At 48.1% G+C, this 16,042-nt stretch overlaps 1 protein-coding gene and 1 long non-coding RNA gene across 5 annotated transcripts in view; one reads left to right on the plus strand and one right to left on the minus strand.

Moving 5' to 3' along the window:
- Positions 1-16,042, minus strand: part of ERGIC1 (endoplasmic reticulum-golgi intermediate compartment 1) — a 104,324-nt gene that overhangs the window by 50,465 nt on the left and 37,817 nt on the right. For all 3 annotated transcript variants that reach the window (XM_064596562.1, XM_064596561.1, XM_045901191.3), the window contains one exon: positions 3,550-3,611. In XM_064596562.1, coding sequence (XP_064452632.1) covers positions 3,550-3,611 — 62 coding nt within the window. Of the gene's footprint in view, positions 1-3,549; positions 3,612-16,042 lie in introns of those variants that run through there.
- LOC135365412 (uncharacterized) overlaps positions 1-16,042 on the plus strand; it is a 32,407-nt gene that overhangs the window by 1,074 nt on the left and 15,291 nt on the right. The gene's annotated exons all lie outside the window — the stretch shown is intronic.

The following is a 16,042-nucleotide window of genomic DNA, read 5'->3' on the forward strand; positions in this document are numbered from 1 at the left end:
TGGCCCCAGGGTCTAGCACAGTGTCTGGCTCAGAGAAGGTACAAAATGAATATTTGTTGAATGAATGAATGAATGAATGAATGAATGAATGAATGAATGAATAACATAAAAGGCAGGTAGGCGGTATTTCAACCAGAAAGGCCTTTCTGATACTGAAGGCTTGATGAGGGTTTTCCATCCATGTTTGGGCAAGAAGCTAAGGCTCTCCGATACCAGACTTCTGAAACAGACTCAGGCAGGGGACCGTAGGACTGTGACCCCTAGAGAACACGTGCGAGTGGGAAACCCGGTGCAGTCCACAAAAGGGACACGGGACCCAGGACCAAACATCCAAGACTCTGGGAAGTCAAGGAATTTGTCCAAGGCCAAACGGCCTCTTAAGTGAAGGAGGCAGAATTCAAACTGTGATCTGTGATTGTCCAGCGCCCTTGCTGTTTCCTTCAGTTATTAAGAGCACAATCGCAATGTAATGAGACAGGATGGTTTTGTGTCTGCTGCCCTGCTAAGCCGTGCGTTCCTCAAGGACAAAGACCGAAGCCCATTCATCAACACGATCCTGGGACTTGGCACGGGACCTGGCCCCAGGACCTAGTTAATAAATATTTGTTCACTAAATGGTAGCTAAGGGCTGGCTTCCCATGCCTCACGCCTTTTTCCTCTTGTGTAAAGGAATTTGCTGTCTTGCATGCGGTGGCTGGGACTGCAAATCAGACCACATCCCTGGAGGGCCATCTGGCAGTACCTTCTAAATTTTACAATACACATGTCCTTTGACCCAGTAACTCCTCTTCTAGGAAAGCTACCTTACAGAAATAACCATACAAGGATATAAAAATATATGGACAAGGATGTTTGCAATAGCAGTAAATCGGAATCAAGAATGTCCACCCCAGGAGACTGGTTACATAAACCGTGGGTTGCCCAGATGATGGCAACTGTGGGTTGCCAGACACAGCGGGAGGGTGGAATGTAGGGGGCCGTTTATGTGCCGGTATGAAAGGTATCCAGGATATATCAGTTGGAAAAAAGGCAGGGAAGAGTGGTGTGCACAGTATGCTCCCTTCTCTGCTTATGACAATAATATCGGTATATTCAAGCGTGCATCTATTTTTTAAAACTTCCAGGAGGATACAGACCTGACTGTCACATATACTTGGTAAGGGTGAGACCACAGAGACCATGAAGCAGAGGTCTGAACTGATGGCTGGTGGCAGGGAGGGGACAGGACACCTCACTTAAATTTTTGTGACCAGGCTCATAAACTAGTAGGACAGATAGATGAACACGCCCCTTGCCTCTGACGTGCCTTGAATATCCTCTTCGTGGGGGACACAGGCACCAAGCATCACAGCATCTGCTGTCACGGACCTTCACAGGCTGGGGGCTCCAGGAGATCAGTGACAAGAGGAGGGTAGTCCAAGCACTGAGGACTTTGCGCATATCCCACACTTGACAGGTGGCAACTCATTTATTCCCCGGATCAGAAAACTGAGAATCAGAGAGAGGTGAAGTGACTTGCCCAAGGTCACCAACCACTAGATGGGAGAATGAACCCAGCTCTGCAAGACCTGAAGCCTGTAGGACATGCATCCTGTTACCTGGCTGCTCTGTTCCCCTCCCCAGCAATGTGGGGATCCAGGGCTGTGGAAGGCACCCACAACCTCAATGAGGGAGGGCCGGGCAGGCCCAGTTGGGGTCATCCCCAAGGTCATCCCCCTACCTGACAATGGCCCACCCTGGGAGGCAGCAGTGGGTTCCAACCTGACTGCCCAGCCCCAGAGCCCTGCTCAGGGGACAGTCCACGGGGAGGATCCCTCCCCCACACCAAGCACTGGAGAGGCCAGCAGGGGGTCAGGCGGGGGGTGCAGGAGGCATACGAAACTGCAGACAAGTCACTTCACCTCTCTGGACCCATTTTCTCATCTAGAATATGAGGTTATGAAGTATTCCTGCTTGCATGGCGCTTTTAGTTTGTTTTTAATAAACTTCTCATTGTTGAGTAATACTAGATGCACAGATAGTACAGAGAGTTCTCATATGCCCTTCATCCAGCTTCTTATGTTAACATCTTATATAACCATGGTACGGTTGTCAAAATGAAGAAATTAACACTGTACAATACCATTAACTAAGCTACAGACTTCACTCAGATTTCACCAGTTTCCCCACTAATGCTCATTTGCTGTTCCTCAACATGACCTGGGATCCCACTTTGCATTTAGTCATCCTGTGTCCTTAGTCTTGAATCCACTGACAGTTCCTCATTCTTCCTTTGGTTTTCAAGACCTTGTCACTTTTGAAGAGTACTGGCAGATGTCTCTAGAATGTCCCCCAACCTGGGACTGGCTGATGTTTTCCCATGATTGGACAGGTCTGTCCTTTTTGGGACGATCCCTTGGAGGGGAGGTGCCCTTCCCATTCCATCCCATCAGGGGTGTGTGACATCCACAAGACTTCTCACTGGTTGACGTCAACCTTTATCACTTGGTTGAGGTGCTGTCTCTGGGTAGCTCCACAGGGAAGTTACTCTCTCCTTTCCGTTCTCTGCTCTTTGCAAGTGTTTTGCTGAGTCCAGCCCATTCTCCAGGAGAGGAGAATGAAGCTTGACCTCCTGGAGGGGGACTTATTCAGATACATTATTTGGAATTCTTCTGTAAGGAAGTGTCACCCCTTCTCTCCCATTTATTTACATCCGTACAGACTCATGTTCCTTTTTGGTAATTCTTCAGCACATGAGGCAATTGTGCCGTGATCTGTTACTCAGATCGCCCCAGTGTTGGTCTTTGGCCCCCTTCATGGTGCTCCTGTTTCCTGCTGATGCACCTCCAGCCTTCTCTTTCCTCTGGAGCTTCTTTGCTTTTTGGCCCAAGCTTGATCCACACTTACTCTGTGCTCTTCCTGCCCCAGCCCTGGAAACAGCTATTTCTTCAAGGAGCCTTAGGTCTTTTTACTGAAGACTGGCATTTAGAAACCAAAATCTGGGGTGCCTGGGTGGCTCAGTTGTTAAGCGACTGCCTTCGGCTCAGGTCATGATCCTGGAGTCCCTGGATCGAGTCTCACATCGGGCTCCCTGCTCAGCAGGGAGTCTGCTTCTCCCTCTGACCCTCCCCCCCCTCATGTGCTCTCTCTCATTCTCTCTCTCTCAAATAAATAAATAAAATCTTAAAAAAAAAAAAGAAAGAAACCAAAATCTGGTGCAATTACTATTATTATTTAATGATTAAAAACATGCTTATGTCAAAAATTCCAGTAGTCTAAAAGGTATGAGGGCAAAAGTAAGTCTCCCCCAACCCCTGAGCCCCCGTCTCCCCTCCCAGGGGCAATTACTATTGATGATTCCAGGTGTATCCTTCCAGAAACAGACGATGCCTATACCTTGCAGGGTCATGGTGTGGACAGATGAGGAACTATATGAAGGGCTGGCAAGATGCCCATCCTTTCTCCTCTCCTTCTTTCCTCTCTGGTTCAGCAGCTCTGCTCGGGCAGAGCAGGCCCAGGTATGGCATGGGGGGAGGGGCGGGGGGCAACGGCAAGAAGGACACTACTCACTAATGGCCCCGGTGTATGTCGGCTGCGTGAGGTCCTTGGGCACCTTCCTGTAGATGTCAAACCTGCAGAGAGCAAAGGGGACAGGGGTGAGGTGGGTACAAGGGTGCAGGTCTCAGGCAGCAGGGGAGATGGTGTCAGCCAGGATGCCACCTGGTGCGCGAGCCATGGTTCTTCCCAGAACCAGCTTCTCCCACTCTTTCAGGCCACCTCCTCCAGGAGGCCTGCCGGACCCCCCCTCTGAGGGGACCCTGCCCTCAGGCTAGTACTGCTAGTACTTTCTCACAACACTTAAACTACCTGAAATGACCTTCGTTTGGTTACGTTTCTGGGTTGGTCTCCGCCCCCCCCATCCCAATGGAACCGCCACAAGGGCAGGGACCTTGTCAGGTTTTGTCCTCTGCCATGTCCCCAGACCCTAGCATGGGCCTGGGGCGTAGCAGACACTCAGTAAGCACTTGTGGAACAAACGGAACCCACGTCTTGGGCTTTGCTAACAATGAGGAAATAGGGAAACGCAGTCTTTCCTGAGTTCCATGACGGCACTGCATTCTTGCCCGGAGTCACCTCTCCTCCCCCTCTTCCCTTTCCTGCCTCCCCTTGCCCCTCCTGTTTCCACTCCCCCCTGCCCCAGCTCCTGCAGCCTGCCTGTGGGGATTCTCAACTCCAAGGCATGAAGTTAACGTAAAATCCTGCCTGAGGCCCACAGGCTCGGCGTTCGCTTGCCAAGGCTCTGGCTCTGTCAGACAGGGGTTTCCTCCCTACACACGGAGCAGATGCCTTTCTCTCCTATGGGCCCCACCAGAGCAAACGAGGGTCATGGGGGTGGCAGAAGATTTGGGGGCTTGGGAGGCAGACAGACATGGTGTCATTCTGGCCAGCTATTTAATTAAGAGTGCAGGCCTTGGGAGCAGACCACCCTGGGTTCAAATCTTGGGCTGGTCTTCCTTGCTGTGTGACTTTAGGCAAATGGCTTCACCGCTCTGAGCCTCAGTTTCCTTGTTCGTGGCTACTAATACCAGGCCCTGCCAGGTCACTGAGAGGAGTATGGAAATGAGTGCCTGTGGCGGATTTACACAGCATTCACAGAGGAGGCTCCTCGCACACTTGGCTTCCTTCCTGTCACTTGAACCTGAGCAGACACTTCTCACCAAGCAGAGCTCTATCACCAGAGTGCTAAGTCCACACCGTGCTCCCCGGCTCTCCAGCAGGACTTGGCATAGTGAAGCCGCCGGCCGCTCCAGCTCTCAGGGGTGACCAGTTGGCACGTGGTTCCCCTTCGGTGATGGGGAAAAGCTGTCAGCACCCCACTAACCTCACTGCGATGACTTGGAATCTTGCGAAAGATCTGGTATTTGCCTACCGTGCACTCACTCTAATTGCACGTGAAACGTGCTGGGTTTCCTAACACCTCAGGGGAGAAGATATTCCTGGGACTGCCAAGTTAAAAGGCAACACTTTCCCTCCTGCCTGCTCAGCTACCAGTCATCTGTTCTTGGGCCCCTGAGGGGCACTAGTAACGGGCTGGGAGTGTGGTCAAGAGGGAGGGGTCCACATGACTCAATTATCCAGACCTACTCATCTCCCCTATTCTGAAACGCTGACCCCTTTCGCTGTGAGAGGCATATGAGAGGTAAGAACATGTATGAACTGTGGAATTAGCCCACCTGGGCTCAAACATAACTCCACACTGTGCGACCCTGGGCATGTCACTGACATAACCGTTCTGCCTCAGTTCCTCTGGCTGTAAAATGGGGGCAACAATACTATCTCACAGCATAGCCGTTAGGACCAAGTGGCTTCATGCATATAAAGCACTTAGGACCATGCCTGGCTCCCAGGAAGTACTATAAGAATATTTGCAGTTACTATTATTAATATTCATCTGACTAACATTCATGAACACCTAATATGTGCTAAGTCCTCTTTTAGGCACTAGGAACACACGTATAAAAATCGGCCCTTGGCCCCACGTGCCTATAGTTTAGCAACAGAGACAGACAAGGCAACGGGAAGAGGATGCCGTGGTGCTCCCTCACGGGGTTTGCTGACGGTGCCGGAGGAACCCAGGAAGTGCACCTGGGGTAATCCATGAAGCTTCTGGCAGCAGGTGATGTCTGAACAGAGCAGGAGGCTTGGAGGAAGGGTGGGTGGAGCCATAAAGTAGTTCAGGTAGAGAGAACAGCAAGAGCAGAGGCCAAGAAAGAGGACTGAGCTTGGCGTGCTGGAGCACGGAGTTGACGGGCACGCAGTGCTAGGACAGGTGGGAGGGCCGGGCACCAGAGGCGGGAGGGGCTTACAATCCAGCTTCCCTGTCCAGTTAATATCAGGTCACCAGCCAGGGCCCACAGGCCAAAACTGGGCCTCATAGTGTAAAAGCTATAAACCATCATTCCAAGACTGGGAGTTTCATGGGAAGTCAGAGGCTGCTCAGGGTGGGGAGGTGGGGGTAGCTGGGGGCAGAGGTTAGAACCTAATGAGGGTGAAGAGGGGAGAGATGGGAGAGTGATACACGGGTGAGGGTGGGGGGGACACACTAAATGAATATGTAAATACAGTGAGGATAATGGGGGCCAGGTGCCTCACTGTTGGGGAAGGGAGGTATACATGGAGAGAAACATAGAATAAACTGTGGTGCTAGAGTGGACATGGAGGTTTCACTGTGAATTCATGATTTTCAACAGATACGAATACAGAAATACACGTCATATTCACATACATTTCCTAGCTCATTCCATGAGAGGGTCCAGGAACTGTGACAGCCAGATAGCAAAGAGGGCATCTGATACTCAAATGTTGGCTTTTTTTTTTTTTAATTTTATTATGTTATGTTAGTCACCACACAATACAAATGTTGGCTTCTAAATATCATTCTTTACTCGGAGAAAAGGCTGGTTCCAGGACTAGGCAGGGAAAAAACAAGATGAACTTGGAGCACCTTCTTATGTCAGAAAGCAAGAAAGTGTTCAAAGAATGATGGGGACCTGGCCAAAGAAAGGACAATGTGAACATTAAAATCAATAATCATAGGAATAGATTATAACCCATTGAATAAAATAGGAAACCACAAATCTATATAAATGAATAAATCAAAAGTATGATGAGGAGCAGGATATTTCTTCAAAGTACCTCCCCACAAAATCCTTTTTAATTACAAAGGGAAAAAGAGTAACTTTACAGTTGAGAAACTTGACATCATCTTAACCAAGTGACCAAAATGAGTGTCACCAATAAGGAGACATATCATGTGCCTCCTGATCTGACATACTGGGGAAGGCACACCATAAAGTCCTGTGGGGGATCTTGCTCAGAATGTAAAACCTCAAATGAATCATGAGAAAGCAACACACAAATCCAAACTGAGGGCTCATGAGTGGCCGGTACTTGTCAAAAGTATCAATGTCATGGGGGCAAGTAAAGGCTAAAGAACTTTCAGAGATTGGAGGAGACTAAAGAGACATGACAACTAAATCATGCAGGATATCCTGGATGAGAAAAAGGACATCAGTGGGACAATGGCTGGGATCTGAATAGGATCCATGTATCAATTAATACCTCTGTATAGTGTTGTTTTCCTGGTTTTGATAGTGGTATTTTGGTTATGTAAGATGGTAGGTAACTTTTGGGGAAGCGTGGATAAAGGGCATAGGGGAAGTCTTTGCATTAGTTTTGCAAATTTTTTTGTAAGCTGGAAATTATGGCAAAATAAAAAGTTAAAAAAATGTGTTTAATTTAATGGAATTTAAGAAAAACAATTTAAGGGGGAGATTTCACATAAAAATCCCACACAGCTGCTTTCTTCACACATACTGGATCCCTGTAGGCATCTGATTTTGAGGGGCTGGCTTAACAAATGTTTGCTGGGTGTCAAGAGTATGTCTTTGTTGGGGGTGGGAAGAGTAGGGGGAAGGCTGAGTGAACAATGGTCTAAGAGAGGAGGGTAGACTTGGGCCAAACTATTGGAGGCAATGGTGATCAAAGGAAAGAGGTGCTTTGGAGAGAATCACTGATGTGAAACCAAGATCACTACCCAGCTTGTGCTGGGTACTTTTACATACACATATTCACATTTAATTCTTATGATAACCCTGGCAGACACGGATATCCCACTTTTCCAAGGAGAAGACTAAGGCTAAGCTATAAGCCACTTGTTCAAGGTCACCAAGCCCGTGACCAGTACAGCTGGGAATCAAACCCAAATCTGAGTCATAGGCCATGGTCCTTCCACTGCCCTGTATACTTGTGGGAATCAGGATAGAGCTCACCCATTGGTAAGTTAAAGTCTCAAGGTTTTGCTTACTTTTCCACAGATGCTGCCCTAGAGCAGTGGGAAACTCCTGGAAGACATGGACCAGCTCAAAATACATTACTTTATTCAACAGATACATACTAAGCACTTGCTGGCCATATTCTAGGCGTAGGAAAATGGAAGTAGTCAAGGTAGACATGGGTCCTACCTTCATGAAGTTGCCGGTCTAGTAATGCTTTTGACTCCTTGAGAAGGGCCACCTAAACATAATGTTCTCTAATAACTACCCCATTCCCACACCACAAATCTCAACTGGGGAGTGGTGGTGGGGTAAAGGGAGAGCTGAAAAAGACCCTGGGTACAGAGCTGACCACAAGCCAAGTGAGTCAGCAGTGAATGTCACTAAGAAAACGGGCCACAGGAAGGCTGGTGAGAACCCAGCATGTGACAGACTGGGAAGTGAGCCGTCCTCTCTGACTTACATTAGTCAGTCCCTCATTGTGGTCATGTGGTGATGTGATTAGCTGTGGCCACCCAGTGTCAAGAGAATATGGAGGAAAGGGTAAAGAGTGGAGGAGGGGGAAAGGGATTTTTACTGTATATCTCATGTGTGCTCAGCTCATGCTATGCCTTTGACTGGCATGTTCTCACTCAATTCTCTTGGCCAACCTTCAAGTTAGGGATTTTTAGCCCATTTTATAGATGAGGCTCAGAGAGGCTGGCGGTTTAGCTAAGCTCACACACCTGTGAAGTGCCACAGCTAGGAATCTGAATCCAGGCCTAATTCATGTTCTTGCTACTTTTCCCAACAATGTGGGGACAAACCAAGACCATTTCAGTGGAAAATACATCTTAGGAAAAAAGGTTAAAGAACTGGAATTGCTTAGCCTCTAACAGAGAAAGCGAAAAGATGGATTCTTTATTGTTGTCAAACAAAAAACACTCTTTTCCTGCCCTCCCCCTAGACTGTAATTTTCCGAAAGACAGGACCTGGGCCCTCTTGCTGCCCAGCCCTGCCCAACCCAGGCCCTTGGGGAATTACCTCAATGAATGCATCTGTACAAAGATAAGACCCACTGGCTGGTCTTAACAAGATTAAGACGAAATGGATAGTGGGGAAGCTGGGGCTTCGGGGGTTCCTTGTACTGGATATTGAGAAATTTTCACTTTGAAAGGGGGCGGCAAAGTGGGCTTGACTCAAAGTAAGAGAACCATCAGCTGGACTTAAGGAAGACTGACTGATCTGGATGCCAAGCGCCAGGAGAACGGGAGCCAGTGACTGGAGCTGGGAGGGCAAGAGGTTTGTCACATGCTAGGACAGGATGCAAACACAGAGACCCCACAGGGGCCTCCTGCCTTCAGCACTGCCCACTGTCAGGTCTAGAAGGTACTCTGAGATCACTATATCCAACCCATTCATTTTACAGATGAGAAAATGAAAGCCCCAAGAAGAGGAGTGACTTACCCAGTTCAAGGTATCATTAAACTCAAAATATTTAAAACAGAAACAAGCCAATAAAAAGCTTATTAAATCCTTGTTATCTCTTATGCTCTTGAAAAGCCATATGCTAGTGGTTCTCAACCAGGGGCAATTTTGTGCCTCCTCCCCCCCCCCGCTGCCCCAAGACATTTGGTTGTCACACTGGGGAGTAGGAGGTGTTCCTAGTACCTAGCAGGTTGAGGCCAGGAATGCTAATACATCCGACAATCCTACAATGCATGGGACAGTCCCCCACAACAAAGGATTACTGGCCCCAAATGTCCGGAGATCTTAAGTTGAGAAACTGTGTTGTATGCAGAGCAAAACTTCACATGTGGGAAGCTCATTTTCCCACTGAGTCTGTGTTCTGTCTGAAAGGCAGCCAGTTGCCTCTGCTCCCGCTGGGTGAAGTCATGGCCACGGCCTCAATTGCCCCCACGGAGACCAGGAATCTGGATTAAGCAGCTTTTCCCTCTCCCTTTTGCTCTGTGCCTGAGAAGGAAGAGCTCACTTGGAGACACCTGGGCAAAGGAACCCACAGAGAAAAATGTCTACCTGGACTTGTGGCTTACTATCATGGTCCAATAGGTACCAGCGTCACTATTTTAATCAAACATGCTGAATCTATGCCTCTAACTCATTTTACCTTAAGATAAAACATATATCGACATTAGTACTAGAAGTCGAGGAGACTATAGGATTTACTTAACAGAAATTCACTTTACATGCCATATCTAGCCTACTGAGTGAGGAATGGCTACATGACCGCACCCAAAATAAACACGCATAAGTCTTCTTTTGCTCCCAAGCAAGGAAATTGCCGCTGGAAATCTCTGACTAATGGATTTCTTCTGTAATTTCTTTTCATAGCAGAATGCCTCAGCTTTGCTATTTTAACTTTTGCTGCTCGGGACCTCACTTCTCCCCTGCTCCTGCAGATGAATCTCAGATCACTCTGTGGCTCGCCATATGTGGGCGGCTACCAGGCAGGCACTCGTGATGTCACTGTTTCCAAGGCTTAATAAAATTAGACGCCATTTAGGAGCAAGTCATTGGAAGTGGTGGGTCATTCGTCCCAAAAATAGCCAGCAAGGCTTTTCGTTGGTGCTTTGGCCTGGTCACCCCTGCCCACCAGCCTGTCAGAGCCTTCGGTGCCAAGTACCAGGGAGTTAGGTGAAAAGCGTGCCTGTTTGCTCACTTGTCATTTCTTCCACCTTACTGAGAACTACCGGGGGGTGTGTGTATGTGTGTGTGTGCGCATGTGAGTGCACATGCGTGTGCATGCCAGAGGGCACAGAGGTAAATGAACACATCGGAAACAAGCATGGGCACAGAAAGAACCAGTTCTTCTCTGGTTCTGGAAAGAACCAAGCACCCGTTCTACCGAGCCCTGGAATCACTCTCACAGCCCCCCGAATCCTGTCCTTGACATTCAAACCGCTAATGTGAGCCTACACCAATCTTCCCTCTGTCAAAAGAAAGGAAAAAAAGTCTGTCTCCCTCTCTAGCCCAGAGAGAGGAGCTCAGAGGGTGAATAATGACTATGACACCTACATCACGGCTGCCCCGCACCATGAGTGACGACCGTGCACCCAGCCGTGGACTCAGACTTGGCATTCATTAGCGCACATCCTTTTTACAATCTGTGCAGTAGATATCATCCTTCCTCCTATTTCACTTGCCCAGGACGCAGGCGCAGGATTCAAACGCCTGCAGTCTAGCTTCAGGGCACATGCTCTAACCACTGTCCCACATGCCTACGTGAAACAGGGACACAGGCCAGGAGCTGGAGGAGTGGAGGTCTGGGTGGTGACCCTCTGTGCACACAGCATTACCACATGCATAGTCTTCTCTCTCCAGCCCATCCCCCAGGGTTCTCTCTCTAAATCTTGGTGCCTGTGTGGAGGTCTCCATCAATAGGGTGTTCCCCCAGCTCCAACTGCCTCCACTGTGACCTTTCCCATCCCAGAATACCTTCTCTGACCACAAAGTCCTGGTCTTTCCCCTCTCCTCCTTCCCACAGAAGCCACCAAGTCTGGCCAAAGAGGAAGAAGAGCTTCTGAGGCAGCCTCCCCAACCTCCCCAGGCTCTGCGGACATATACATTCCCGGCACGGCCCCAAGATGGCTGTAGAATCCTCCATTCCTACTGGACTGAGACATGTCAGATCTGTTCCTCGATCTCCTGTGTATTGTGCAGGGCTTCGCCCATTAATGGCATTCAGCAAATTCCAGATGAAAATACAAAATGACATATGTGCAGGCTATTCATCACAGCACCAGTTGTAATAGCAAACTGGGTACCATCTAAATGTCCATCCAAGGGGACCAGTTAATATACTATAGACCATCCATAAAGAGGAGGAAGATACAGCTATAAAGGGGAATGAGGAAGGTTTCTATACAGTAACAGAAAAAAAGCAAACTGTGGAACACTGACTTCTGTTAAATTTTATGCCTATGTTTTGTGGGGAGGGTAGTGATAAAAATAATTACACCCTTGCTTACATCTTCAAATTTGTGAGGTAATAGCCACAGATATAATTTGTAATAGCCACAGTCGCCCATCAATGGACACATGGATAGACAAATTATGGCATATCCATACAATGGACTATTACTCAGCAATAAAAAGCAATGAAGTAGTGACGTGAGCAACAACACGGATGATTCTTAAAATAATTATGCTGAATGAAAGACAAACGAGGGTACATGTGGTATGATTCCATCTACATAAAATTCTCAACAGTGTTTTATGGTTTTCAGTACATGGGTCTTGAACTTCTTTTGTCAAATTTATCCCTAAATATTTAATATTTTTTACGCATCTCCTAAAAATAAAAGTAACCATTTGTGTTAGCTTTTGGTTACACCTTCTACTGCTTCTTTTTGAAGATATAAAATTTTAGACAAGTACAAACTAGTCTAGAGTGACCGCAGGTTGTTAGTTGCCCAGAGAGAAAGGAAGAGAGGGACATGCGGAAACTTTAAGGGGTGATGGAGACGTTCACTATGGTGATTGCGACGATGGTTTCATGGATGTATACATGTTAAATTTCTCAAACTGCACCCTTTATTTATGGGAAGTTTATTGTATGTCAATTATACCTAAGTAAAGCTGTTAAAAATTTTTAATGATGGCCGTAGCTAAAACACATCAAACACCTTAAGCAATCTACGAGTTCATAACGACACTTCAGAAAACAAAAAAACCCTCTTTGGACACCTTTGGAGATACTAGGCCACCAACTCATTATTCTCAAAACCAGAAAATAAAGGGAAAGCACTTATTCTGACATTTTTTTTTGCATACAAATACATTTTTAAGTAACCAAATAGTTGATGAAGGCAAAGTTCTATTTTATAGAATTCCACAGAATAATGTGGGGAGACTAATAGAATTTGAAAAATCATCCCTCTGTATCCTTTGATAAAACACTGGATCTTAGCAATGATCAGAAACTTAATAATAGATGGACCAGGCTACAGCCACCTGAACCCAATAATCAACCTTAGTATCTTAAAGAGAAGACAACCAGTTATTCGGTACCTTTCAATGCAATGCGATTGGAAGTACACAGCACACTTCTTAATACCTGGCCTAGAATAACTTCACATTTCACCTTCCATTTAATCTTTATCCCACAGCAGTCTGGCCTCTGACAGCAGCCTCCCCTCCAGTCTCTCTTCCTGCTCTAGCTAAGATCACCCAAGAGTTACTAAGGGCCAGATGCCATTGGCTCTCCTTGGTATGCCTCTGCACTGAACCTGCTAACCGTCCGTTCCTTCCTGGATTTCTCTTGCCTGTCTAATGTTCCACGGTATTCTCACTCTCTGGTACCCTCTCTGTCTGCTCCTTTTCCTCCTGCTATCCCTGACATCCAGGTGTGTGCCCAGGGGACAGTGTTTAGGGCGCTTCTCTTGCAGCTCCCACAGCCAATTCATCCATGCCTTAATTTACTGTGCCAAGTTCCAGAGAGACAGGAGAAAGCCAACAAGACAGATGTGGTCCCTGTCCTCGCAGAGCTCACATGGTAATGCCCAAGGAGCTTCCTCATGCCCAGGCGCATCCCGCCTGCCCCTCACACTTGATATGTCCAGAACAAATCTCAACAGCTTCTCAAACAAAACCTTTTCTTAGGATCCCAGAAGGAACCTCAGGGATCATGGAATCCAAACTCATGCAGCTTCAGATAGTTACAGTAAAACAGAAAGGGCAGCAGTATTCTGTGTTAAGGGACAGGGCCCCCCGACTCTTTTCAAGTCACCGTCTTTGTTCTCTTGGGGTTTCCAGATGCCTGAGCAGTGGTGAGGTGCGCTATGCTGTGTTGGCTGTGGGGGCACGCTGCTGAGCAACACAGTAAAACCGGCTGATCAGGAAGATGACTAAGATATTCTCCAAGAGTGTTTTAGATGGTCTATCAGAAAAACGGGAGAGGCCTCGCTGGGCCGGACAATACACTTTACCTGCTACCTGGACCTGAGCCAGTCGGGGGAGAACAAAGCTCACACACAGCAGTGGGGGTGGGGGGGAGGGGAACTAGTCTAATAGCTCTAAATCCTAACACGATCTGTTCCTTGAGAAATCAAGCAAGCTTGCTCCTATCTCAGGCCCTTTGCCCTTGCCGTTCTCTGTATCTGGAATGTTCTTCCCTCAGATGTCTACATGCTTGCTGCCTCACTTCACGTTAGTCTATATTCAGATGTCTCCTTGGAGAGGCCTGTCCTGGCCACTAACTAAAACACCCCTCTCCATCTCCTTGCTCTACGGGTTTTTTCTTCGTAGCACTTCAGATCACTGCCCGATTTTATGTTGTGTTATGTGCATTTGTTGATTGCCTGATTCTGCCATTAGCATGTAAGTTACAGGAGAGCAGGAACTGTGTCTGCCTTTGAGTTCCACTATATCCCTAGAGCCTAGAAAAGTGCCGGGCACACAGTAGGTCCACAGAAATACTTGTGGATTAGATGAAGGAGGCAGCTTTTCTCCAAGTGTGGTCCTTGCACTACTGTCTCAGAATCTGCCAGGTAGCTGATTAAATTTGCCACTTCCAGGGCCCCACTGTGGAATGAACTAAACCAGCATAGGGGTGGGGAGGGCAGGCATTTGAGAAAAAAGTGCACTTCAGGAGATGCTGGTGCATGCTAGAATTGCTAAGGTATCAGCTGTGTGTTGATTTCCAACTTCAAATTTGTTTCCTAAGACTTTCAGCATGTACCCACCTGAGTTACCACAGGTCAACAGAGGAATGGGAAAAGGGACTGGCATTTCCTGGGCTCCTACCCTTTGGGCCAAGCCCCACTTAGTACACTTGACCTACCCTATCCCACTGAATCCTCCCTACCACCCATGAGATGCCATCAACAAATGTGTAAACCGAGGCTCAGAGAGGCTGAGCCACTTGCCTACGTTCACACAACTAGCAAGAGGCAGAGTTAGGCTGGAACCCTGGTCAGCCTGACCCAGAGGCTGACCCTCACCCTGACCCTCTTTGGTCTCCCCAAAACTCTGCACTAGGCCCTGAGGCCCTTGGCTGTCCATGCTCAGCATTGCCCTCCTGTGCCTGCACGGAGTCTGGCACCCACAGTGGGCTGTGGGCACTTGGTAAGCGAGTAAAGGAGGAAGGGTCCCGTGGAGCTTTGGAACTGTGGTGTGGTGTCACCCTGAGGCCCTGGCAGAGCACCGCCGAATAGGGGCCCCCTCACCCCTGTTGGCAACCCCCCCCCCCCGCCGCCACGCTGCAAGAGCTCGATGCGCTCATGCTCTCACAGAAAGAGGAAAGGCCTGGTGTCGGAGCCTCAGGACGTCAGGCAGCTGGGGCTTGGCTGGGAGTCAGGCTTCCCACTGTCAAGGCCACCAGGAACACAGGCCAGGGGACAGCAAGGGCCCCAAAGTGTTTCCAAATCACTGGAAACAGGACGCAGCCGCCAGCCCCACACCAGGACACAACATCATCCCGAGAGTGGAAGCTATAAATGGAAATGTATTCTTAGAGGGGCAGAACATGAGTGGGGGTTTTTCAGAAATGACCCATCATCGGATAAAAATACAGATGGCATTTAAATGCTGAGCGGCATGAGCTATTCCGGGGACTGGGTTCTCATCCCTGCGGCTCCCAGCCAGGGCACGGCCTTCAACAGAGATTTAAAAGGAAGAAACCACCAGGGCCAGTGGTTTTAAGTTTTGGAGCAGAATATTTGGGAGAAAGATATCTGTGGAAGGTGCCCTCTTCGGGGAGAGCCCAAATGTCACTTGACCTCCATCTGCACCTGCCCATAATTCAGTTTTACTCTGCACTATGAGACTTACCTTTTGGACAACATTCTCAGCTACCTTAAGAAGTGAGGGCTGAGTTCTGGCGAGGCCTGGGGATAAAAGCCCTTAGATAGGATCAAGATTTTAAGAGGTTGGCAGGTCAAAGAAAGCAGAATAAAGAAAAACCTGGAGGTGGATCTGATGTCATGGAAAGGGGAAAGAGAGAATTAATATTAAGTAAGCCAGCCTCTGTGCTCGTGACAGCTCACTGAATCCCCAAGACTCTCCAAGATACCAAAACGAGATTCAGCCCTTTTTTTACAGAAAAGGAAACTAAGGCTCAGAAAAGACTGTGTAGAGTCGGTGACTCTCGGGCTGAGACCCTGAGCCTAAAAAGACAAGCAGAAATGAGGCTGAGAAAAAGGGCAGAAGGGTGTGTCTTAGGGAGAGCAACAGCTCCTGCTAAGGTTCCTCGCTCCAGAAGCCCAAAGTCACTCAACTGGCATGTGGTG

The sequence above is a fragment of the Mirounga angustirostris genome, unplaced genomic scaffold, assembly GCF_029215605.1.
Source record: "Mirounga angustirostris isolate CCGP_5_RB_7025 unplaced genomic scaffold, mMirAng1.0.hap1 SCAF_7, whole genome shotgun sequence".
NCBI classification, from domain to species: domain Eukaryota; kingdom Metazoa; phylum Chordata; class Mammalia; order Carnivora; family Phocidae; genus Mirounga; species Mirounga angustirostris.